This window comes from Lampris incognitus, chromosome 14 (genome assembly GCF_029633865.1).
Source record: "Lampris incognitus isolate fLamInc1 chromosome 14, fLamInc1.hap2, whole genome shotgun sequence".
Taxonomy (NCBI): domain Eukaryota; kingdom Metazoa; phylum Chordata; class Actinopteri; order Lampriformes; family Lampridae; genus Lampris; species Lampris incognitus.
In genome coordinates, this window is record NC_079224.1 from 27,002,525 (window position 1) to 27,026,071 (window position 23,547).

The 23,547-nt window shown below is 43.0% G+C and overlaps 1 protein-coding gene across 1 annotated transcript in view; it reads right to left on the reverse strand.

Moving 5' to 3' along the window:
• LOC130123787 (contactin-associated protein-like 4) overlaps nucleotides 1-23,547 on the reverse strand; it is a 137,361-nt gene that overhangs the window by 85,615 nt on the left and 28,199 nt on the right. Inside the window, exons 3-4 of the mRNA XM_056293077.1 lie at nucleotides 16,781-16,984; nucleotides 1,603-1,778 (exon numbers count right to left, since the gene is read on the reverse strand). Coding sequence (XP_056149052.1) covers nucleotides 1,603-1,778; nucleotides 16,781-16,984 — 380 coding nt within the window. The remainder of the gene's footprint in view (nucleotides 1-1,602; nucleotides 1,779-16,780; nucleotides 16,985-23,547) is intronic.

Consider the following 23,547-nt stretch of genomic DNA (forward strand, 5'->3'; position numbering starts at 1 on the left):
TGCAGATACTAAGAGATTCAGATTAATTTAATTTTCTTGGATTAAAATAAAGCAATCAAAACATGTATGTGAAAGATAGAGAGAGTAGCTCAGTTATGTGTTTGTTTTTCTATGTCCAACCAAGAGTGCGCAAACTAATTTTGTGTGTTTAAATGTATGGTATTGCAATGTAATATTCCTTTGTGCATGTGTATGTGTGTGTGTGTGCAAGAATTAGTAAATATATGTGTATGCCTTTCACATCATTAGATGAAATGAAAACTAAGTATCCATTATGGCACAAGCAGGTGAGACCCCCAGGCCTGAAAGTGTCAAATCAACTACTGGGGCTGAAGCTGATAAACACTCTAGTAGTCACTTGCGTAATGATGCTTCTATGCCAAACCCAAATGGCAGCACAGTGGCTGATACAGTGGGAGATGAAGGAAGGAGCATCAGTTTATGGAGAAAAATAATTAAAATTGGAACCTGGAATGCGAGGGCTATGAAAAACGAAGGGGAGTCGAAAAGGCTGGAGTTAGATATAATAGGACTGAGTGAGGTAAGGTGGACTGGTGATGGGCATTTCGCTACAGATTCAAGCACTAAAGTGTACAGTGGAGGAACAAAAGGACAAAATGGTGTTGCAATCATGTTACGGGGAGATGCAAGAAAATGTCTGCTAAGTTACAACACAGTCTCAGATCGAATTGTACTATGCAGAATCAACATTAAACCATTCTTTACAACAATTGTGCAAATATATGCACCAACCTCGACACATTCAGACACTGAAATTGGAGAATTTTATGAGCAGTTGCAATCTGTGTATGACTCCATCAAGAAGAGCGAACTTATTGTGATAATGGGGGACTTCAACGCCAGAGTTGGAAAAAAGCAAGGATCTGAATATGGCATAGGAAGGTTTGGACTTGGAGACTGCAACAGAAATGGTGAACATTTAGCAGAATTATGCGAAGCAAACGAGCTTCTTCTCACTAACACAATGTTTCAGCATCACATAAGAAGAAGACATACTTGGGTATCTCCTAATGGAGAATACCGGAATCAGATAGACTATATTGCTATTCCTAGAGAAAGGAGGTTGTTTGTTTTGGACACCAAGTCTAGACCAGGAGCTGATTGTGACATAGACCACATTCTGGTGGTGGCTAAACTTCAACTCAGACTGCTCAAGAGAAGGAACCAAAAGCCACCTATCAGGTACGATTTAACTCAGTTAAAATCTGAAGATACCAAAGCAAAGTTCAAGATTGAAACGCAGAACCACTTCGAAGCTTTATTGTCAGAGACCCAGGAACAGGCAACTCCTGAAGAGTTGTGGTCTAGCATGAAAGAGGCATGGCATGAAACAGCAAGGAAAACTTTGGGAAGAAAACCACGGAAAGGACGGAAAACATGGATTAGCAAAGAGACCTTAAAACTCGTTGAAGAAAAACTTCTGGCACGGCAGAGCAATAATGAAGTACTATATCATTCTCTGGCTCTGTGTGTGTGTGTGTGTGTGTGTGTGTGTGTGTGTGTGTGTGTGTGTGTGTGTGTGTGTGTGTGTGTGTGTGTGTGTGTGTGTGTGCATACAGAGGGTTGTGTGGTCCAGCCCACCTGCTCCGGGTCCCAGTAGCTGAGCTCTGCTGGGACGTGAACATGCTGTGTGCTTTTATCCACAGTGAAGTTGAGCTGAGAGCCCAGACGCTCCACGACCACATGGTGCCAGTGCTGGTCATCTAACAGGCTGCCCAGGGAGACCAGACGCTGATCCTCAGAGGATGAACTCTTCCCTGTAACACAGGAGGAGGGGGAGCAAGAGGGTTTTAGGGAGTGAAAGAGACATACATGGCAGAGAAATTGGCAAAAGAAAAGGAAAGAGGAAAAGGAGTAGCAGGTGAGAGAGAGGAGAAAACAGAGTAGGAATTAGGGGAGAAGATTAAATTTTAAGAGAATGAGAGGCAGTGGAGGAGAAGGAGAAGGGGGTAGGTGGGAGTGGATACAAATAAAAAAAAGGAGATGAAATACTTTCATTAAGGTCATTCCAAAATTACCTTTCTCCCCTGTGTTTGAACAGTAAGCTAAGCTGAGAGGTCTGCGTCTAGGTTTTATGAAAAGGTTTTCACCTCGAAAATTATCTTACCCCGACAAACACACCAACGCACTGAAAAGAATTTACGGTACAAACATTTAATTAGTTTAAAGATGTTACTAAGGTGAGAATAGTTAACTATGGGCCATCGGTGTATGATGTGTGTGTGTGTATGTGCATGTGTGTGTGTGAATAATTAATTGTAAAGCGCTTTGAGTGGCTGCTGCAGCTATAAAAGCGCTACAAAATGCAACTTGATTATCAGATTGCAACAGGAATTGTGAGGAAGACTTAAACTTAATCAATATTTGAACAACACATTGTTATTGTTTGCTTTTCAAAGATTATCTGAGTCATTACCCAAAAACTAAAACCTCCATGAGGAAGAAAAAGGGGTTTCCTGTGCAGATAAGCGTCTTGGATGGAATGATAGAAAAGGCCCCTTGGTTTGGAAACTGCCTTGAACAGACCACTACCCAGAGGCCTGGAGGAAATACACGGTCTGTCTGCTGGCAGTTTTCTATTACTGTATAGACACCCTACCTGTTAGTCAGTTTTTCACCTGTTATCTAACCTGTTTTTGTCTTTTCTCCTGGTCATCTGACCTGCTAGTCTATTTTTCCCATGCTTACTGACATGCTCGTCTCTTTTTCTCCGGGATACCTGACCTATTGTCAAGAAATACCAGCATAATGACAGCTACACTATCTCAGACTCTTCACCGTGGCTGAATATTGTAATTTTCTCACTTTCACACACGGGTCACCTTCTCTCCACTCATTAGGGAACACTGGATATTTGCATATCAGCACGGATAGCTAAAGCAAATGCGTGAAATAGCATCAGTCTGAAAACTGCAGAGAAAGGACAACAGATGAACACCAGCAGGTCCAAATTAGTGGATAAGCACAGACGAAGCAGTTGGAGAGAAAGAGAATGAGAGCGACACAGACAGTTTCCCAACACATTTATTGAGATGACGTGTTTGAAGAAATGTGCCCTGTCAAGTTGTTTGATAAATTTTTGATTACAGCCATGCTGCATGGACAGCATGAGGGTGGGGAAATGATGAGAGGTTTGATGGCCAAACTTCTAAACAATAAGAACAAATCTGACACAGATTAATGGGACAGAATTCAAAGAAAGAGAGCAACAGAGATGACGAGAAGGAGATGAAGTGAGGGGGAAGAGGAAAAGAGCAGGCCATGACAAGTGCATCATTGATTGAGTGATTTCATTATAGCCAGGATTACTAGAGTGAGGAAGGTAGAATCAATAAGAGGTCAATGGGCAAAAACAGGAAATAATGGAGAGATCATTCTGCTGACATTTATTAATAGAACTCCTTCTCTCTTTCTCTCTCTCTCACTGTATTCGCTCTCTCTCACTGCATTCTCTCTCTTTCTCTCTATCGCTCCTCTCTTTCTGGTAGAGTGTCAACTTCCAACCTCGGGGCAGATGTGAGGGAGGAGACTGACGGAGCAGCAGAATGCTGCCTCGCTGTCAGACTGGATGAACTCTAAAGGAAGATTGATGACAAAAGAAAACTAGTTACTCTAATGTGGCGTTCAGATCACCAGCAGCGACAAAGCAATAGGCGACAAGTCATTTTCAATGGAAGTTTGCTCCACAAAGCTACAAATGTATGCCTGACACGCTGCGTGGTGTGACGGGCGTGACAGACTTACAAACCAAGGCTGAGCCGACCTCAACCTATATAAATGCTCCAGTGATGAATTTTGTTGGATGTAACATTACATATTTGGCTAAAATTAACCCCCCCCCCGCTTTTTCCCCCCCAACTGTACTTGGTCAATTACCTTACTCTTCCAAGCCATCTTGGTCGCTGCACCACCTGCTCTGCCGATCCGGGGAGGGCTGCAGACTACCACGTGCCTCCTCTGATACATGTGGAGTCACCAGCCACTTCTTTTCATCTGACAGTGAGGAGTTTCACCAGGGGGATGTAGTGCATGGGAGGATCACACTATTCCCCCCAGTTCCCCCTCCCTCGCGAACAGGCGCCCCGACCGACCAGGAGAGGCGCTAGTGCAGCAACCAGGACACATACCCACATCCGGCTTCCCGACCGCAGACACGGCCAATTGTGTCAGTAGGGATGCCAATCAAGCTGAAGGTAATACAGGGATTCGAACTGGCGATCCCCGTGTTGGTAGTTAACTCTATATTTTTAGACACCCACCTGATGGTACACAAGCCCATGATAACATTATCCGCACCAACAAGTGCTTGATTGCCACTTCTAGGGTGACTCAGCGACAATGTAGCTAACCATGTTTCACTGTTTTGTAGCTTTGTTGCCTGTAATCAGCACACACCAAATCACAACCACTTTAAGCCACTGGTTTGAAGCCTTAGAACAGCTAAGAAAAACTTAGGTAGGGAATGCCTTCTGAGCAGCTATGCACCTGATGTAAACATAATCACTCCAGAGAATTGCTTAATGGCCAACATTATGGCTACGCTGACCAACTCGCAAAGGGCAATAAAGTGTGCATATCCAGCTAATAAAAGCAGGTGTAGGACAGACAATAATGTAGAGACTGCGTGTTACACTTCCATGGAGTGTTTCATGATACTATTTTTTTATCGGGATGTTCATTAACATATGGTCGTTAGGACACCCAAATCTATCTTTTTTTATAAAAGGCAAAGTTGCTGCTGGACACATAGACATTTCTGCTTGGATGAGGGAACAGCACTTCCAGTTCAACTTGTCTAAACAGAACAGCTGGTCATCCCTACCAAATCCTCAGTCCCCAGGCACATATCGATCAGACATGGTACATCAACAGTTATTTCCTTCAAGACCTCAATGAACCCTGGGGTGACGATCGACAAACCAGCTCTCATTTTCTGACCACATCGTCCCTGTCTCCCATTCCTGCTGCTTACATTTGAGATCTCTGACCATATTTATCAGAGCATGCTGTGCAGCTCCATGGTCAAAACTCTGGTCATTCAAGAAATTCTTAAAAATGTCCCTTTTGCAGGCTTACCTCAATCCAAAACTGGTCTCTAAGCATGACAGTGACATAAGTTTGTGGCATTTTCCGATTATTTTGGAATCCATTATTTCTTGTGGGCACTATAACTACTAATTACTGCTTTACTGTAGTTTAACACATACTTCTGCTAATGGCTGGCTTTCTTAGCAAGGTGCTATAGATAAAAGGCTCTGCTAAATGAAGTGCTAATGAAAATATAAATTATGAATCAATGTTTTGATTTGCTAAAGGTCTGTTAGGATAACAACAGACAAGGAAGAGCATTTATAAATAACTAGTAGTTGGCAGGTGAATCACCCCACTGATACCCAAAGGGAGAATTCTACTGACTATGTCTCTTTAGACTGAACAATCTCACAGAAAAAACTCAATGAACTCTATAAGGCAGTACGGTGCACACATAAATAATTTAATAACTAATAATTTCTTTAAGCGGTTATTGACACAGTTGGGCCCAGTATTTTATTGATTACTAATAGCTCCTTAGCAACAGGCATTTTCCATCTATTTTTTTTCCTTTTTATTTTTGGATTTCCCCCCCATTTTCTCTCCCCAATTGTACCCATCCAATTACATCCCTCTTCAGAGCTATCCCATTCGCTGCTCCATCCCCTCTGCCAATCCAGGGAGGGCTGCAGACTACCACTGCCATGGTTGTGTGGTCTGGGTCATCTGTCCCCCATTACATGATTTGGCTTGTCATTTCAGCTCCTGCTTTGCCACATGATTGCTCAATTTACCTGCTTGCCCCTGCTTTGCTCACCTGTTCCTCATTACCTGATTGGCGAGCCTGTTCCTGCCCTGCCCTGCTCACCTGTTCCCCATTTCCCTGACTGGCTCTCCAGCAACTTATATGTTCCCCCTCATTGCCCTGGCGCTGTGTTGGATTGTTACATACACACACATATTGACTCTTGGTAGCTGGATGCACCACGTCTTGTGTCAAGCGGTCCTTGCTGTCTGTAGTGTCTGTAAGTTCATTTGTATTAATAAAACACTGTTCTGGCCCAGTCTGTCGCCGCTGTCTGCATTTGGGTCCTCAACTCCTGCTCCCGGCGTGACAACCACACGCTTCCTCTGATACATATGGAGTCGCCAGCTGCTTCTTTGCACCTGACAGTGAGGAGTTTTGCCAGGGGGATGTACAGTGCATCCGGAAAGTATTCACACCTCCTCACTTTCCCCACATTTTGTTATGTTACAGCCTTATTCCAAAATGGATTAAATTCCTTTTTTTTCTCATCAATCTACACACAATACCCCATAATGACAAAGTGAAAAAGGTTTTGTATACATTTTTGCAAATTTATTAAAAATAAAAAACTGAAATATTGCATGTACATAAGTATTCATACCCTTTGCTATGACACTCAACATTGAGCTCAGGTTCATCCTGTCTCCACTGATCATCCTTGAGATGTTTCTACATCTTGATTGGAGTCCACTTGTAGTAAATTCAATTGATTGGACATGATTTGGAAAGGCACAAACCTGTCTATATAAGGTCCCACTGTTGACAGTGCATGTCAGAGCAGAAACCAAGCCATGAAGTCAAAGGAATTGTCTATGGACCTCCGAGACAGGATTGTATCAAGGCACAGATCTGGGGAAGGGTACAAAAAATTTCTACAGCTTTGAAGGTCCCGAAGAGCACAGTGGTTTCCATCATTCGTAAATGGAAGAAGTTTGGATCCACCAGGACTCTTCCTAGAGCTGGCCACCCAGCCAAACTGAGCAATCAGGGGAGAAGGGCCTTGGTCAGGGAGGTGACCAAGAACTCGATGGTCACTCTGACAGAGCTCCAGCGTTCCTCTGTGGAGATGGGAGAACCTTCCAGAAAGACAACCATCTCTGCAGCACTCCACCAATCAGGGCTTTATGGTAGAGTGGCCAGACGGAAGCCTCTGCTCAGTAAAAGGCACATGACAGCCCGCTTGGAGTTTGCCAGAAAGCACCTAACAAGATTCTCTGGTCTGATGAAACCAAGATTGAACTCTTTGGCCTGAATGCCAAACGTCACGTCTGGAGGAAACCAGGCACCTCTCATCACCTCGCTAATACCATCCCTACAGTGAAGCATGGTGGTGGCAGCATCATGCTGTGGGGATGTTCTTCAGCGGCAGGAACTGGGAGACTAGTCAGGATCGAGGGAAAGATGAGTGGAGCAAAGTACAGAGAGATCCTTGATGAAAACCTGCTCCAGAGGATTCAGGGCCTCAGACTGGGGCGAAGGTTTACCTTTCAACATGACAACGACCCTAAGTACACAGCCAAGACAACGAAGGAGTGGCTTCGGGACAAGTCTGTGAATGTCCTTGAGTGGCCCAGACTTGAACCCCATTGAACATCTCTGGAAAGACCTTAAAATAGCTGTGCAGCGACGCTCCCCATCTAACCTTACAGAGCTCGAGAGGATCTGCAGAGAAGAATGGGAGAAATACCCCAAATATAGGTGTGCCAAGCTTGTAGCTTCATACCCAAGAAGACTTGAGGCTGTAATCGCTGCCAAGGGTGCCTCAACCAAGTACTGAGTAAAGGGTGTGAATACTTATGTACATGCAATATTTCAGTTTTTTATTTTTAATAAATTTGAAAAAATTTCTACAAAACCTTTTTCGCTTTGCCATTATGGGGTATTGTATGTAGATTGATGAGGAAAAAAAAGGAATTTAATCCATTTTGGAATAAGGCTGTAACATAACAAAATGTGGGGAAGGTGAAGGGGTGTGAATACTTTCCGGATGCACTGTAGCACATGGGAGGATCATGCTATTCCCCCTAGTTCCCCCTCCCCCCTGAACAGCCACCCCAACCAGCCAGAGGAGGTGCTAGTGCAGCGACCAGGACACATATCTACATCTGGCTTTCCACCCGCAGACATGGCCAATTGTGTCTGTAGGGATGCCCAACCAAGCCGGAGGTAACACAGGGGATTCGAACCGCGATCCCTGTGTTGGTAGGCAATGGAATAGACTGCTACGCTACCCAGATGCCCATCTATTTTTAAACATGCTGTGGTCCAACCCCTTTTAAAGAAACCTAACCTTGATCCTTCTGATCTTAATTTTAGGCAAATCTCTAAACTTCTATTTCTTATCTAAAGTTTTAGAGAAATTGGTTTCAACCCAACTTTTAGCTTTTATGTGTCGTAATAACATCTTTGATAAGTTGCAGTCAGGATTTAGAGCTTTACACGTCACAGAAACTGCCCTCCTCAAGGTAACCAATGATCTCCTTTTAGCAGCCGACAGGGGGAGAGCGTAATATTAATTCTAAGTGCAGCTTTTGACACAGTAGATCATACCATTGAAATTGACTGTCTTAAAACCTAGGTTGGCATCAAGGACACTACACTTGGTTGGTTTTATTCTTATCTTTTAGAAAGAATCTACTTCGTCACCATAGGTAATTACTCATCTACATCTTGCATTACCTGTGGTGTAATACAAGGTTCAATTTTAAGTTCAATTTTGTTTTCTATCTACATGCTTTCACATGGCCAAATCATCCAATGTCACAATGTCTCTTCTCATTTCCACACAGACAACACACAGACATACCTTCCCCTGAGACCTAGGGACCCCAAAATCATACCTGCTGTTCTAGATTGTCTCAGTGATATCAACTGTTGGATGGCACAACATTATCTTCAACTCAATGAATCAAAATCAGAAATCATATTTTTCAGTCCCCCAAACCCTATCAATTTCATTGAGAGTGGCCTTGGTCCCTTGTCTGCTAATGTAAAGCCCGTTGCCAGAAATTTGGGAGTATTATTTGACTTGGATTTAAGCTTTGCACCGCAGATTAAAAAAATTGTCCAGTCCTGCTTCCTTCAAATACGAACCATCTCCAGCATTAAGCCGATGCTCTCACACTGACCTGGGAAGTCATTCACACTCTTATTTTCTCTAGAATTGAGTATGTAACTCCCTCCTTTCTGGCATAAACCAAAAGTCACTTTCTTGCCTCCAACTTGTTCAGAACATTTCTTACTGGTTTTAACAGATGACATCGCATCCCCCCAATCCTGCCTCTCTCCACTGGCTCCCTGTTCATTTTAGAATTGATTTTAAGATTTTACTGATCACTTTCAAAGCACATTTGGACCTGGCCCCAGGCTACATATTAGAAATGTTGACACCATATGAGCCAGTTGGCAGCCTTAGATCCTCAGGTAGGGGGGTCTTCTGGCCGTTTCAAAGTCAAGGCTTAAATCTAAAGATGACCATGCTTTTGCTGTCAGGGCCCCTCAGCTTTGGAAAGAACTGCCTTAGGCGATAAGACTTGCAGAAAAAGTGACTTCTTTTGAATCACTTCTTAAAACGTATTTTAATAGACTTGCTTTTGTTATGTCATCTTTTTATTGCTTTTATTCTTTTAATTGTATTTATATTTGCATTTTTTAAAATTGTTTTTACTGCCTTTTTATCTCTTTTACCATCTTTATCTTTCAATACCCTTGTTTTCTCTCTACTATGTTTTTGCACCTTTTGTCTTCTTGTTTTAACTTTATCTTAATTTTGTCATGCTTTTGTTTGGCCTTACCATTTTGCTTTCTGCGGTTATATTGCTTTCTGAGTATTCTACTCTTGCTCTGTTTGTCAAGCACGTCATAAAGATTTTAAAGGTGCATAATAAATAAATTCATTATATTATTATAACCACCCTCAACAAATAAACTTAGATAAATAAAGGCTTAATATAATGATTCCAGCTTCAAATGTTAACCGTACTTATTTCTAAAGTTGAGTTGAGTAAGAGTTGGATATGCTTGCCATAGAATTGCAGAGGCCATGCTGAACATGGTACTCTTATATTTCAGATGTCTCCAACAAGTAAATATCACCTCATCATATCCTGTCTGCTGTTCCATTATGGCTGTCCGCTGTGACACCAAATCAGATTAGGGAGGAGGACAATAACAGTTCTTATCACTGGACTATTGTAATTGTTTCAGCACTTCATTCTCGTCCAGCGCTATAACTGTAAACACAATTACCCCCAGGCAGGTAAAAAATACAATCTCTGAACTGACTCACCAGTAGATAACAGATTGAAATATGGCCTCAAAATGTATATAAAAATCCTGCACTATCGGTCCCTCCCTTTTCTGAAATTTATTCCCTCACTGTTACGATCCAGAATTAATCAAGGTGAGGTAGTGTCATTTTTCAAAAAGTCACTCTGAGACTTACATTTTTCTTGATTGTGCAGCACTGTGCAAACACATAACATTGAAAAGTGTAAAGCAAGTTGTTAAAGTGATACTTCATCCCCAAAATTAAAATTCTGTCATCTACTCACCCTCTTCCCCAGGAATGCGGATTAATGTTCCGTTCACTCAAGAGCTCTCACCACACCACATCTCTGTTTAGGAAGTGTTGCATGGATCTTGAATGTGAACGAGCCTGTGCCAGTGTTGGGGTAAGTGGAAGCGAGAAAGGAATTTTAGGCATTTTTGGAATTCTAACAAACTGGCCACCATCCAGTGCAATTGTTTGGAATAAAACGGCTGTAATATTTTGTTGGCCAACTCACTCAGTGTTGTATGGAAACAGAACACTAATCTGGGTTTCCATTGGCAGGAGGAGGAAGAGTAGATAATGACAAAATTTGCATTTCCGGGGTGAACTACCCCTTTATATAAATAAAGCTATCAAGTGGCAGTGTTCAGTGAGGAATAATGATTAAAAAATTTTTTAAATGGCACCAACAGCCAATGGCCAGGACAGACACTTCATAGCACCACTGGTACAGACGCCAGTGTTACATTTTTGGTCCGTTAACATTCAGTGCTCCTTACCCAAAATGCACTGGGTAACACACCAATCCCCAGTATGTTTACCTTCTAAAATTATTGTAGTGAGAGGAAAGAATTGGTCCAAGTTATAAGACAATGGTAAGCAGACATATGATAAAATGTAAAGCGGAGAGGATATCGTAGATCCCCCGCCCCTTTTTCTCCCAAATTGCATCCGGCCAATTACCCCACTCTTCCGAATTGTCCCAGTCACTGCTCCACCCCCTCTGCTGATCCAGGGAGGGCTGCAGACCACCACATGCCTCCTCTGATACATGTGGAGTTGCCAGCCGCTTCTTTTCACCTGATAGTGAGGAGTTTCACCAGGGGGACGTAGCGCATGGGAGGATCACGCAATTCCCCCCAGTCCCCCCCCCCCCAACAGGGGCCTGACCGACCAGAGGAGGCGCTAGTGCAGCAACCAGGACACACACCCACATCTGACTTCCCACCTGCAGACATGGCCAATTGTGTCTGTAGGGACGCCTGACCAAGCCGGGGGTAACACGGGGATTTGAACTGGTGACTATCAACTGGTACTATCAAGGACAAAGATACCTAAAACATAAAGTGACTAAAATAATTCAACTTAGATCAGCAAACTAATCATTCTGGTTTAGATTTAGATTATTTACAGAAGTGCTAAAAGCACTGGAAAGTAGGAGAAAATATAAAGAATAAGATATAAGATACAAATTGTTCTGTTGAGACAGACAACTGGAGGGGCTTTCTAGAAACATCTCACAACAACAGAAAGAGAAAAGAAAATGATGACTAACTGAAAAACTACTGACATCCAAAAAAGAAAAAAAAGAAAAGAGGGATAAGAATGATAGAAAGACAACGTAATGCACTGATTGAATAAATTGCAATGACAATGTCTTATAACAGAACAGCATTAGACTGGCTGCACACCCTAAATTGACTGTAAAAATCATTTCGGGTGCCCTCCTGGCATTGGGTTGCACCTCATTTTGCACCTCTAAAAACAGCCTCAAATTGTCTTGACATGGATTCAACAAGGTGTTGAAATCGCTCCACAGGGATGCTGGCCCGGACTGTTACCAGTGGCTTCCATAGTTGTGTTGACTTAGCTTTTTGTGGCTCACTAACTCATGCCATTTACATTTAACTTATGCCATTGCTAGCCGCATTTGATTGAAATTATGATTTTTTTGGATCCCCCCCCCTTTTCTCTCCAATTGCATTTGGCCAATTACATCACTCTTCTGAGTTATCCTGGTCACTGCTCCACCCCCTCTGCTGATCCAGGGAGGGCTGTAGACTACCACATGCCTCCTCCAATACATGTGGAGTCACCAGCCCCTTCTTTTCACCTGACAGTGAGGAGTTTCACCAGGGGGACGTAGCGTGTGGGAGGATCAAGCTATTCCCCCCAGTTCTCCCTCCCCCCTAAACAGGCGCCCCGACTGACCAGAGGAGGTGCTAGAGTGCAGTGACCAGGGCACATACCCACATCCACCTTCCCACCCGCAGACACGGCCAATTGTGTCTGTAGGGATGCCCGACCAAGCTGGAGGTAACACGGGGATTCGAACCAGTGATCCCCGTGTTGGTAGGCAACGAAATAGACCGCCACGCCACCTGGACTGCTTTAAATCTTTTGACCTGGCAGGTTGCAAGCTGAACTCATTGTCACATTCGTGGAACCATTTCTGGACAACCATAGCCAGTTATATCGCTGCCACGATTTTACACACGTGACTGGCACTGATGTTCACATATTCAGTTACATCAAAATATTGCCCCTCTTTTTATTAAGGGGCCCAGTGAAACCACACCCCACAAGCATTGATAAAAATAATACAAATGATAGTAACAATAATTATGATAATAACAATAATATCATACACTTTGTATATATCCATGTTACACGTTTATGCAACATGACATAACATCTTAGTGTTTTTCTGACTGATTCAACATGGGGATACTGTGTAGGAGAGAGACCCAGCCTGCACATTACTCATTAAAATTGTTCGTTTTTTGCTTTTTCTATTCCGTACAAAGATATTTTCTAATTCAATTTATTTCCTTGCCCACTTAGATACCTGTGAATACATAGAAATGATTACATTCTTAAAAGCCCTCTATTAGAATTTCTTGCGTGAGATTTCCTACTTAAAATGTAATATCATATCCCTAATGTGTTATTCATCTGAGCATCAAACCGAGCCCTTGTCTCTTCTAACTCACACAGCCGACAGTAAAACTTGACGTAAGAGATAATTTGACAAATTTGAACAAAAAATGTGTTTAGAAATTACAAAAAGGATCTGAAACAAGGCAAGTTTTAAAGACATGTTTTTGTGTGTTTCAACTGGGACACTGTTGTTGTTTCAGTCAATAGCTGGTTAGAAAGGGTTGCCTCTTAACGAGAGTATGGTTTATGGTTGGTCAACGTTGTGTGTGTGTGTGTGTGTGTGTGTGTGTGTGTGTGTGTGTGTGTGTGTGTGTGTGTGTGTGTGTGTGTGTGTGTGTGTGTGTAATTTTAACACAGCTGACTGGACCGTGCTGTGTGCCGCACCTCAGAGTTGATGCACAAAGCCACTGACCTAAATTATACAGTCTGTTGACTGCAAACTCCAAGGAGACAGAGAGAAAGAAAAAAAATAGAAAAAAAGAAAGTGAGTAAAAGGAAAGGGGGACAGAAAGAAGGAAAAAACACAGCAACTGAATGAGCATCCAACTAAAAAAATGCTAATGGCTATCCTTGATCAGATTAAAAAAGGAAGAGAAAATTTGAGTGAAATGAACTGGAAGGCTGCGATAAACAACAGTTGGAGAAAACATACAAAGTTTGTGTGTGTGTGTGTGTGTGTGTGTGTGTGTGTGTGAGGGAGGGAGAAATGATGACCGTGTGCAATTGCAAAAAATGGCAAATGGCACCTTCTGATGATGACAAAATGCAAGAAAAGAGAAGAGATTTGGGGGAGATAAGCCATGACAAATACCAATAATAAAGAGAGAAAATGAGCAAAGTAAAAACAAAGGGAGTCAGGCGAGGAAAGGCATAGATCTTAAGTAGGGTGAGAGAGAGAATGATGGAGAGAAAAAGAGAGAGGGTGATGACGGAGAAAGGTTTTTATTTTCAGCCCGGGTCCTTCACAGCATGAACAAACCAACTCCCAGTCTCCTTCCTATCAAAACAATGGATGGCTTTAATTTTCTCAGTAGCGTTCTCAGTGGCTCTAGTTTTCTCAGTAAGGCGACGGTCTTCACCCAGACGCAGCCTTTAAGGGTTAACAGGCTTTATTTAAGGGGACACAGTCATTAAGGCACAGAGTTTCAGTCATCAAGCCGACACAGACTCTCTGTAAGGTGACACAGTTTTTAAAGGTGCCACAGCCATTGCTTCAGAGGACAAAGGTTTTCCTTAAGGTAAAACAGTTTTTTAATTTCCTTTAGGTGAAAAGTTGTTATAACTGTGGTTTGTGGAAAGGGAAAAAGAGAGAGGGATAAAAGAAGAGAGTGATTCAGACATGGATGGTAGCTGGATGGATGGCTAGATGGATGAAGCGATGAACAGATGTATTGACTGATAAAAACTGAATGAACTGAAGGATGATAGCTGGATGGCTAGATGGATGTATGGATGACTGGATGGATGGATGAATGGATGGATGGATGGATGGATGGATGGATGGATGGATGGATGGATGGATCGATGTATAGATGACTGGATGAATGGATGGTAAACTGGTGGATATGTGAGTCAGTGGGGAGGTGCATGATTAATGAAAAGATGATGGATGGAGAAACTGAAGAAAAGATGAAATATGGGAGAATGGGTGATATATGGACAGACAGATGAATCTGGATTTTTGGATGGGTATGTGGCTGACACTAGTATAGATGGGCAGATGGATGTAAAAATGAATGGAGGGATGAATATACGGTTAGATTGAAAAATGACAGATGGAAGGATGTATGATTGATGGAGGACTAGGTGAAAGTAGACAGACAGCTGGACGGACGGACGGACAGACAGACAGACAGATGTGGTAGTCAGCAGCCCTCCCTGTAAGCAGCGACCGGGACGGCTCACAAGAGTGGGGTAATTAGCCAAGTACAATTGGAAAAAGGGGGAAAAAATCCTCCCCAAAAAAATAAATACATGCCTCACCTTAACCCATACCCTAACTTTAACCTAATCCTAACCTTAGCCCTGAACCAAAATCACAACCTCAAAAAAAGCCCAATGAAGAAACGAGGACCGGCGAAAACATCCTCACTTTGCAAGTGTCCTCACTCTTGTGTTTAAAAAGTCATGATGGTACTCACAAATATAGCCACACACACACACACACACACACACACACACACACACACACACACACACGGGCCATGCATCATATTTACTGTGCTAGTTCACTTTGTCCTGCCTTGACATATGTTACGGTGAATGGGTGCCATCCATCACCAGTGTAAAGAGAGCGCGAAGCAGCAGGCCAGTCGACTACGAGCCAAATTTAAACTCATTTAGCTGCTCTGTATGTATGCTTGACATTTCACCCAACCAAAGCCAATCCAAAGTTACAGTCAGAGGGTTTTATGATGTTATATAAAATTTACAAAGAAGTTTGTAGCTACAAGTTAACACTTGTCATCAAAAATCCAATAACAGAAAACAAATGTCTTCTCTGAGATCAGGCTATTCTGACAAGAGCAATACAACAGATTTTTTTGGAGGACATACAGTATGGGGGGGGCAGCAGGGTGGTGCAGTGGTTAGCGCAATCGCCTCACAGCAAGAAGGTCCTGGGTTTGAGCCCCGGGGTAGTCCAAACTTGGAGGTCGTCCTCTGTGTGGAGTTTGCATGTTCTCTATATGTCTGTGTGGGTTTCCTCCAGGGCTCCGGTTTCCTCCCACAGTCCAAACACATGCAGGTCAGGTGAATCGGCCATACAAAATTGTCCCTAGGTGTGTGTGTGTGTGTGGGCCCTGTGATGGCCTCTCGGCCTCTCCAGGGTGTATCCCCACTTGCTACCCAATGACTGCTGGGATAGGCTCCAGCACCCCTGCGACCCTGAGTGCAGGATAAGTGGTTTGGATAATGGATGGATGATATAGTAGACAAACAAATAGACAGATGCACAGATAGACAGACAGATTGATAGATAGATAAAGGAAAGAGGCAGGGGGATTGAGGAGGTAAGATAAGGTGGAAAACAACTTGCAAAGTCTGGAGTCATTGGAAACCTTGTGCTGGTAATAGGACGTTTTGAGTAAGATGACACGTGTGAAGAAAGAGGATTGGAGTGATCGATAACGTACTGGATCGTTGTTACAACTGCTCTCCAACCTGAAACTTTGCCTTATCATCCATCAGAGCATCACTGAGTCATGTGAATGGAGCTGCAGTTCAAACTGGTTTATAGTGAGTGGGCAGAATTTGTGCTGAGAGGGAAGAGCATTGGGTAGCAGTTGCAGAGTCAGTTTCCAGAACAACAAATTCCTGAAGGACAGCGAAGCTGATAGCTGGTGGAAGACAGGGCACAGAGGGTGTGAAAGAAGGTGATAAGAGTAGGGGCATTGGTGATAGCAGGTAGGAAGAGGGTCCTTGAATCCCCTGAGTCTTTGTGTGATGCGGCTGTAGATAGTAATATAAAAAGTATGCTCAGCAGTAATAGAGGTGCTATTAGTGCCTGGTGACTCACACAGGTTAAATGAGTTTTGACCAATTAACAGCCCATTCAAAGGTATAACTGGGAAGTGAGGGGATCCTGAGGATTTAGCACATATTAGCATGTAGTAAGACATGTCAGTGTTACACCTGTCACCACTAGTATATATCAGTATATAGTATCAGGACATGTCGGTACTATATCTGCTCTACCAGTTTTGTACCTCGTCTGAGGAGCAGCAGTAGCTTCCCTCTCTCTAACTCCAGAGTGAGGAAGGGTTGTCCTTGTCCTTCTGCATGGAGGAGTATCCCAGAATTTCTCAGGGTTTTGAAATTTAGAGAAATGACCTCTTTGACCGTCTGTCTTGACCTGAGACTCCACCTGTAGTGCAGGCTGCTCCTGCCATTGAAACCCGCCACGTCTGAGTCTGAAGAATAACATGGAAGAGATAGAGATGAGACTTAATGGTCAAATGACAAAGATACACTCTTTGGTCAATACTGTAGAGGAAAAAAAAACAGGACATCGTAATCAGGATATTAATGCGAAAAATATATCAGGGGATAAAAAACACAAGGACACATTGCAGTCTCTGAAAGCTCGGTAACTGAAAACCAAATCTAGAACATGAAATTATAAAATATCTATAAAGACATACAGTGAAGATGTTGAGATATGATCAAACTACACAAATATGCAGTGATAATGTTAAGATATAGTCAAACTACACAGATATAAAATGATAATGTTACTGTACAGTCGAACTACTCATATGTAGCCTACAGCCAGATTTGTACTTTAGAGTTGGATAGTGCTGAGCGATAGTGTTTTTTTTTTTAGTTTGATTCGATTTTGATTTGGTTTAGGAAATATGTTAATTTTGATGGGGATTCGAACCGGTGGTCCTCGTGTTGGCAGGCAACGGAATAGACCGCCACGCTACCCGGACACCCCACTGTTTTATAAAAAATTATTCACTTTCAACTTAAAATGAAATTTAATACCATCAAAAAAAACCATCAAAATACCATCAACTTCAAAAAATACTTAAAACAATGTAAACCAGACTTTTCATGTACGCCTCTCACCCCTCTCCTGTCTCATATCAATTCCTAACTCATAAAACTGACCTGTATCTGTGCCTCTAACGTGTAACTCGTAATGCAGAGTGAGTGAATCTAAGCGCTGGCCTGCACTCACACTGCACTTAATGTTCCGGGCCAGAGCATGCTTACGTCATCATGATGTGACTTTTTGTGTTGAAGAGAAGTGCTCTCACATAGCACAGTGGAGTTCATGATTTTATTTACCTTGTGGCTTATTTGGAGCTGTTTTGGGCACAGTGACACACAACCCTCTCACGTGCCTTACAGATTTATCAATTATGCAATGCAGTGATTTTCAGTAAATCATGCCACCATGTTTGTTAAATGGGACAGTCGCATAATTGATGTCAGAGTTCAAGTTCCATGCTCAGGCGTACCTTGCCCAAGTCCAACTGAACCATGACTGAGCCCACCTCTTCAAGTGGGCCAGGGCACGGTATGCTGAACTGCGCCCAAGCATAGTATGGAGTGATCACACTAGTCAAACAAACTGGACTTTGGGGCTCAAACGTACTTGGGCACAATACAGTCTAGTGTACGTATACCCTTAACCTTGTTGTGTTGTTCTTTTTTCTCCCCAATTGTATTTGGTCAATCACCCCACTCTTCTGAGCCGTCCCAGTCGCTGCTCCACCCCCTCTGCCAATCCGGGGAGGGCTGCAGACTACCATATGCCTCCTCCGATACATGTGGAGTCGCCAGCCGCTTCTTTTCACCTGACAGTGAGGAGTTTCACCAGGGGGACGTAGTGCGTGGGAGGATCACAATATTCCCCCCAGTTCCCCCTCCCCCTGAACAGGTGCCCCAATCGACAAGAGGAGGCGCAAGTGCAGCAAACAGAACACAAACCCACATCCGGCTTCCCACCTGCAGACATGGCCAACTGTGTCTGTAGGGACGCCCGACCAAGCCGGAGGTAACACGGGGATTTGAACCAGTGTTCCCCATGTTGGTAGGCTACGGATTATACCGCTATGCTACCTGGACGCCCGTTTTGTTCTTATTTATCTCCTTTGCTTGACAACAGCACTCCATCATTGTCTCTGGGTGACGACAGCACCTATTGCATGTCTGGCATTCGTGTTGGAGGGATCGCTCTTTGAATTGCCCCTCTAAGTTTTCTTGCCTTTTTTTCCTATTAAAGCTAGAGTGCGGGACTTAAACACGAATGTCCATGACATTCATGTCCTTGCCAAATGAGTTCACACAATGATGACTACGCCTCACCGCCAGGTAAATCTCTCTGTATTTCGCAGTATACCGGAGTTTTAAGTCTGGTGTCTGGTCCGACATTCCTGTGCTGGAGCACTGGTAGTGATGCATTTTATGTCAAAAAGCAATGACTGCTTTGCCAGAGCAGAACTTCTGTGTGACAAAAGCGTTTGCAGGCCTCCGATTGGCTTGCCTCCACCTAGGAAACCTAGGAAGCGTCCAAGAAAAATGCATGATGCTCCAGAGAAGAAGAAAAAGCAACTCTGCGTTCAGATGAAGGATTAAAATTTTTTTTAAAAAGAGAAAGCAATCAACGGCAAGGACAAACATGGATAACCATTGATGTAGCTTTTCCTTGTTGGAGAGTGCTGAAAGAAGAGAAGTAATCACTCTCCCTGCCAGGGGGGGACACAAAATTTTCATCCTGCAGGTTTAAGGTTTTTTCTGTGGACGCTTTTCCTTAGCTTCTTTAGGGTTTAAGCCAGGGGGTGTTGCAACTTTGTGGGCCTGTGAAGCCTATTGAGACATGTTATGTGATTTGGGGCAATACAAATAAATCTGACTTGACTTGACATGAGCAACTGCTGGTGAAGGTGCGGCAGGTCCTGCTTCATTGTTGTGACAAGCTTCATGCTGTCGATGTGTCCTAGGTCATTACTGCTGCAGTGAATAATCAAGACATCCAGGGCTGCTCTTCTTCGGAGGGACTTGTAGAAAAAGGGGAGAGGCCCATGCCACCTCAGGGTGCCCCACCAAAACAACGGACGCTCATATCCAGCCCAAGGTTGTGGTCCATGGTCTACCTCGCTACGTCAGACCAGGCTGTCCCCAATGAGCCCAGTTTAATCTGTGGATCAAAAATTACAATGTAATACTTTATTACAACTTCGGTTTTGTTTCATTTTTAAATTGACAAGTGATTATCAAAGGGCTTTTGCTTATTTTTTTAAATTCTAAATAAAAAAACGCATAATAAATAAAATGTTCAACTTGGTTTAGTATCCATTTTGGTTATGGTTGCTATTCAATTCTTAAAATACATAAATCATGCCTATATGGAGTGTGTCAGTAATGCCTGTTTTGTGCATGGAGTGTGTCAGTAATGCCTGTTTTGTATGGCCAACAAATTAAAATTGGCTTTGGATGGGCATAATAAGTGTCAGTCTATCAAACTAGAGGGTAAAATGATAGTTGTCTTTTACATGAATGTCTGCTTTATTTCTGGTTTTCTGTATCTAATACAAGCTCTCATGTTGAGATGTCAAGTCATAAAAAAGTACACAAGATGCCATGTCAATGAGAATATTTTAATTCTAAGCATTTATATGCATTAAGCATGCAAATAGCTTTATCAAATTACTTTTATGAAGTTAATCATGTTAAAGGGGAGTCCCACTATGGGTCTCTCTTGTATTTGAAGAAAAGGTGCTTTACTACAGAGTAAAATGAGCTCTCAGCCAGCTCTGTAAGTACTGCACATGCTCCAGCTTCTGGCTTTACACTAGGACTAATTAATTATGCCTCAATCAGGTAAATTAATTTAATGATGCTTTGCACTGGAATTTCCCATCCTAGGCCTGCCTGCCCCACCTTCACAATCTGTGGCTTCTCCCTCAAAAAAGGAGATTATTAGTACTACTAACACTCATTATCAATTAGTGTGAGTACAGTATGTGTAACCTGTTCTTACCCTTTGTAATTTGCAAGTGTTTTACTGTAAAAGATTTCGTAACGTTTTCATCTCTACAGTTTTCATCGTAATCTGTCTCCTGTAATACTGTGATCAAAGTCTTATCGTTTGTTCTGGTGTCAGTCTCTAGCTTGCTGCCATTACCTTGCCTTCTCATAGGAGACACTGACAAAGGCACACAATGACATGGCTGCTTTGTGAAAGCTACGGAATACATCCATGTCAATAGCTGAACAATGGCCACCAATGCCTTTCATCTGAAGGACGTTTTCTGACACAGACATGACTAAAGTAAGGAGGTTAGCTTGACATTACTTACTTACATCTTGACTCAAGTTCTGTGTCATTTCTGATCCAAGCAGTCAGCCGACGCTCTGCCCGTTCCGAAGGCGGCGCCCAAATGCTGTCTACTCATCATTTTCAATAAGTTATGGCTATGAGTGAATTTCCATTATAAATAAAGTATGAATAGAAAATTTTTCATGATAAAAATCATATCAAAAAAAGCATTAAGAGGAAATACTCGCCCATGCAGGACCCCAAGCATGAGCCGCAGATCCGGTACCAACCCCGTCCCTTCACACACACCCCCCTTCTCCCAATTGTATCCAGCCAATTACCCCACTCTTTCGAGCCATCTCGATCGCTGCTCCACCCCCTTTGCCGATCCAGGGAGGGCTGCAGACTACCACACGGCTCCTCCGATACATGCGGAGTCACCAGCCACTTCTTTTCACCTGACAGTGAGGAGTTTCACCAGGGGGATGTAGCACGTGGGAGGATCACGCTATTCCCCCCCATTTCCCCCTCCCTCCTGAACAGGTGGGAGGGGGAAAAAAGGGGGGAGGGGGGAAAATCACATAAAACTTTAAAAATGATAATGTAAGAAATAATAATGATGGAAAGAAAAACAGAACCCATTTGGTTTGCACTTTTATGCAGAATACCTCTAAAAGTCATGATCACACAAAGTCTTATAGGGCTTTCAAACACAAACGTGATAACGGCACTGCTGCGCTCTGAAACCCATTATTTCCGATGGCTTGTGCCGCGCGCCCAACTTTGCGTTGCACTCAGAGTTCCCTGTGCACTGTGATGAGTACCTGCATGCCCAATAGAAATGTATGAGGCACCAAACTGCACAAAAGCCGAGCGAAAATTGAGAGGAAATGAATGTGTGCGAGAGATGTTGAAGGAAACTGCTGTTTTAAAACATAACCTACTGAACTCTAGTCAACCTGTCACTTTCTTTTCTGTAGTGTTGTGAATACTTTTAAACACTGTAAAGTTCGAACAAGCCCTGGCCCTGATAACATTGGTAGCCGTCTGCTGTCCCACTGTGCTGTTCAAATAGGCCCTATGGTCAATTATATTTTTAATGTCACTCTGTCATCAAAAGGTCCCCAATCTATGGAAACAATCTACAGTAGTTCCCATTTCAAAAAAGAGCTATACTAAGACCTTGAATGACTATAGGCCTGTAGCTTTAACCTCTCTTGTTATGAAGTCATTTGAAAAACTGATTAAAAAGGAACTTCTGGACTGGACGGAGCATCTTCTCGACCTGTTACAGTTTGCATATCAAACCAACATGCAACCATAACTCTGCTTACTTCATTCATAGTCACTTAGGGGGTAGTAAGAACCATGCCAGACTGTTGTTCGTAGAATTCTTGTCAGCCTTCAATACCCTACAGCCTCACCTGTTAGTGCAGAAGCTTGTGGAACGTTTTGGGTTGGACACCAACATTGTTGGATGGATTTTGGACTTCCTCACCAACAGATCACAGAGAGTGAGCGTGAATGGACACTTTTCTGGCTTGACTTCCACATCAACTGGCTCCCCTCAAGGCTGTGTCCTCTCTCCTCCCCTATATGTCCTGTACACTAATGACTGTGCCCTCTCTCCTGTCCTATATGTCCTGTACACTAATGACTGCCGCATTGAGTTCAAAAATCATCCACTGTGAAATTTGCAGATGACACCGTGATTGTGAGCCTGCTGAAGAAGAATAAAATGTCCCATGGTCCCGTCATGGACTATTTCTCCAAATGGTGTCAGGAAGCCTTTTTGGAAATAAATGTGACCAAGACCAAAGACATGTGTATTGACTTTAGACGTAATCCCTCCAACCCGGTCAACACTAAGATTAATGGTCAGGAGGGTGAAATTATTGAGTCATTACAAGTACTTCGGCACTGCATTGATAACAAGCTGAACTTTGATTGTAATACCAATTTGCTATACAAAAAAAGCCAACAGCGCCTTTTTTGTCTGAGGAAGCTGGCTAAGTTCAGTGTCGACAGGTCCCTGATGACTTTGTTCTACAGATCTTTTATTGAGTCAGTTACTGATTTTTCTTTTATCGGTTGGTAGGCCTCTCTCAATCTTAAACAGTAAAATGCATCAACAAAGGTGATCAAGGTCTGCAGTAGTAACACTCTGGTTATATAACAAGCAGATGTTAAGGAAGGCAGAATCCATTCTGTTTGACAGCACCCACCCCCTGCACCCAGTTTCAGACCTTGGTTTCAAATACCCAGTAGTCAAAACCAATAGATACAAACACTCCTTCATTCCCTCAGCCACTTCACTGCTAAACTCCAATAGTAAGCAGTAATACTAGCTCGACCTTGATAAACACTGTTAACACTGTTTACTGTTGCATTGTTTTTCGTTGGCTTTGTTCGCCTCACTACATGTTGTATTTATTTGCCTTGTGTGTTCTGCGGAGTGTTTGTGTGTTTAAATGTTGCCGCTGCTACACAGCAATTGCCCCTCTGGGGACGAATAAAACCTTCTTGACTTGATATGACTGTTAAGGTGTGCAAGAGAGATCGAGTTACCGCGTGAGAGAGGTTGAAGGACCATTTAGTGCAGTGATGCCCAACCCTGCTCTTGGAGAGCTACCTTCCTGCCGGTTTTCACTCCAACCCTGATTTAACACATCTGATTCAATTAATCAAGGTCTTGGTCACTAG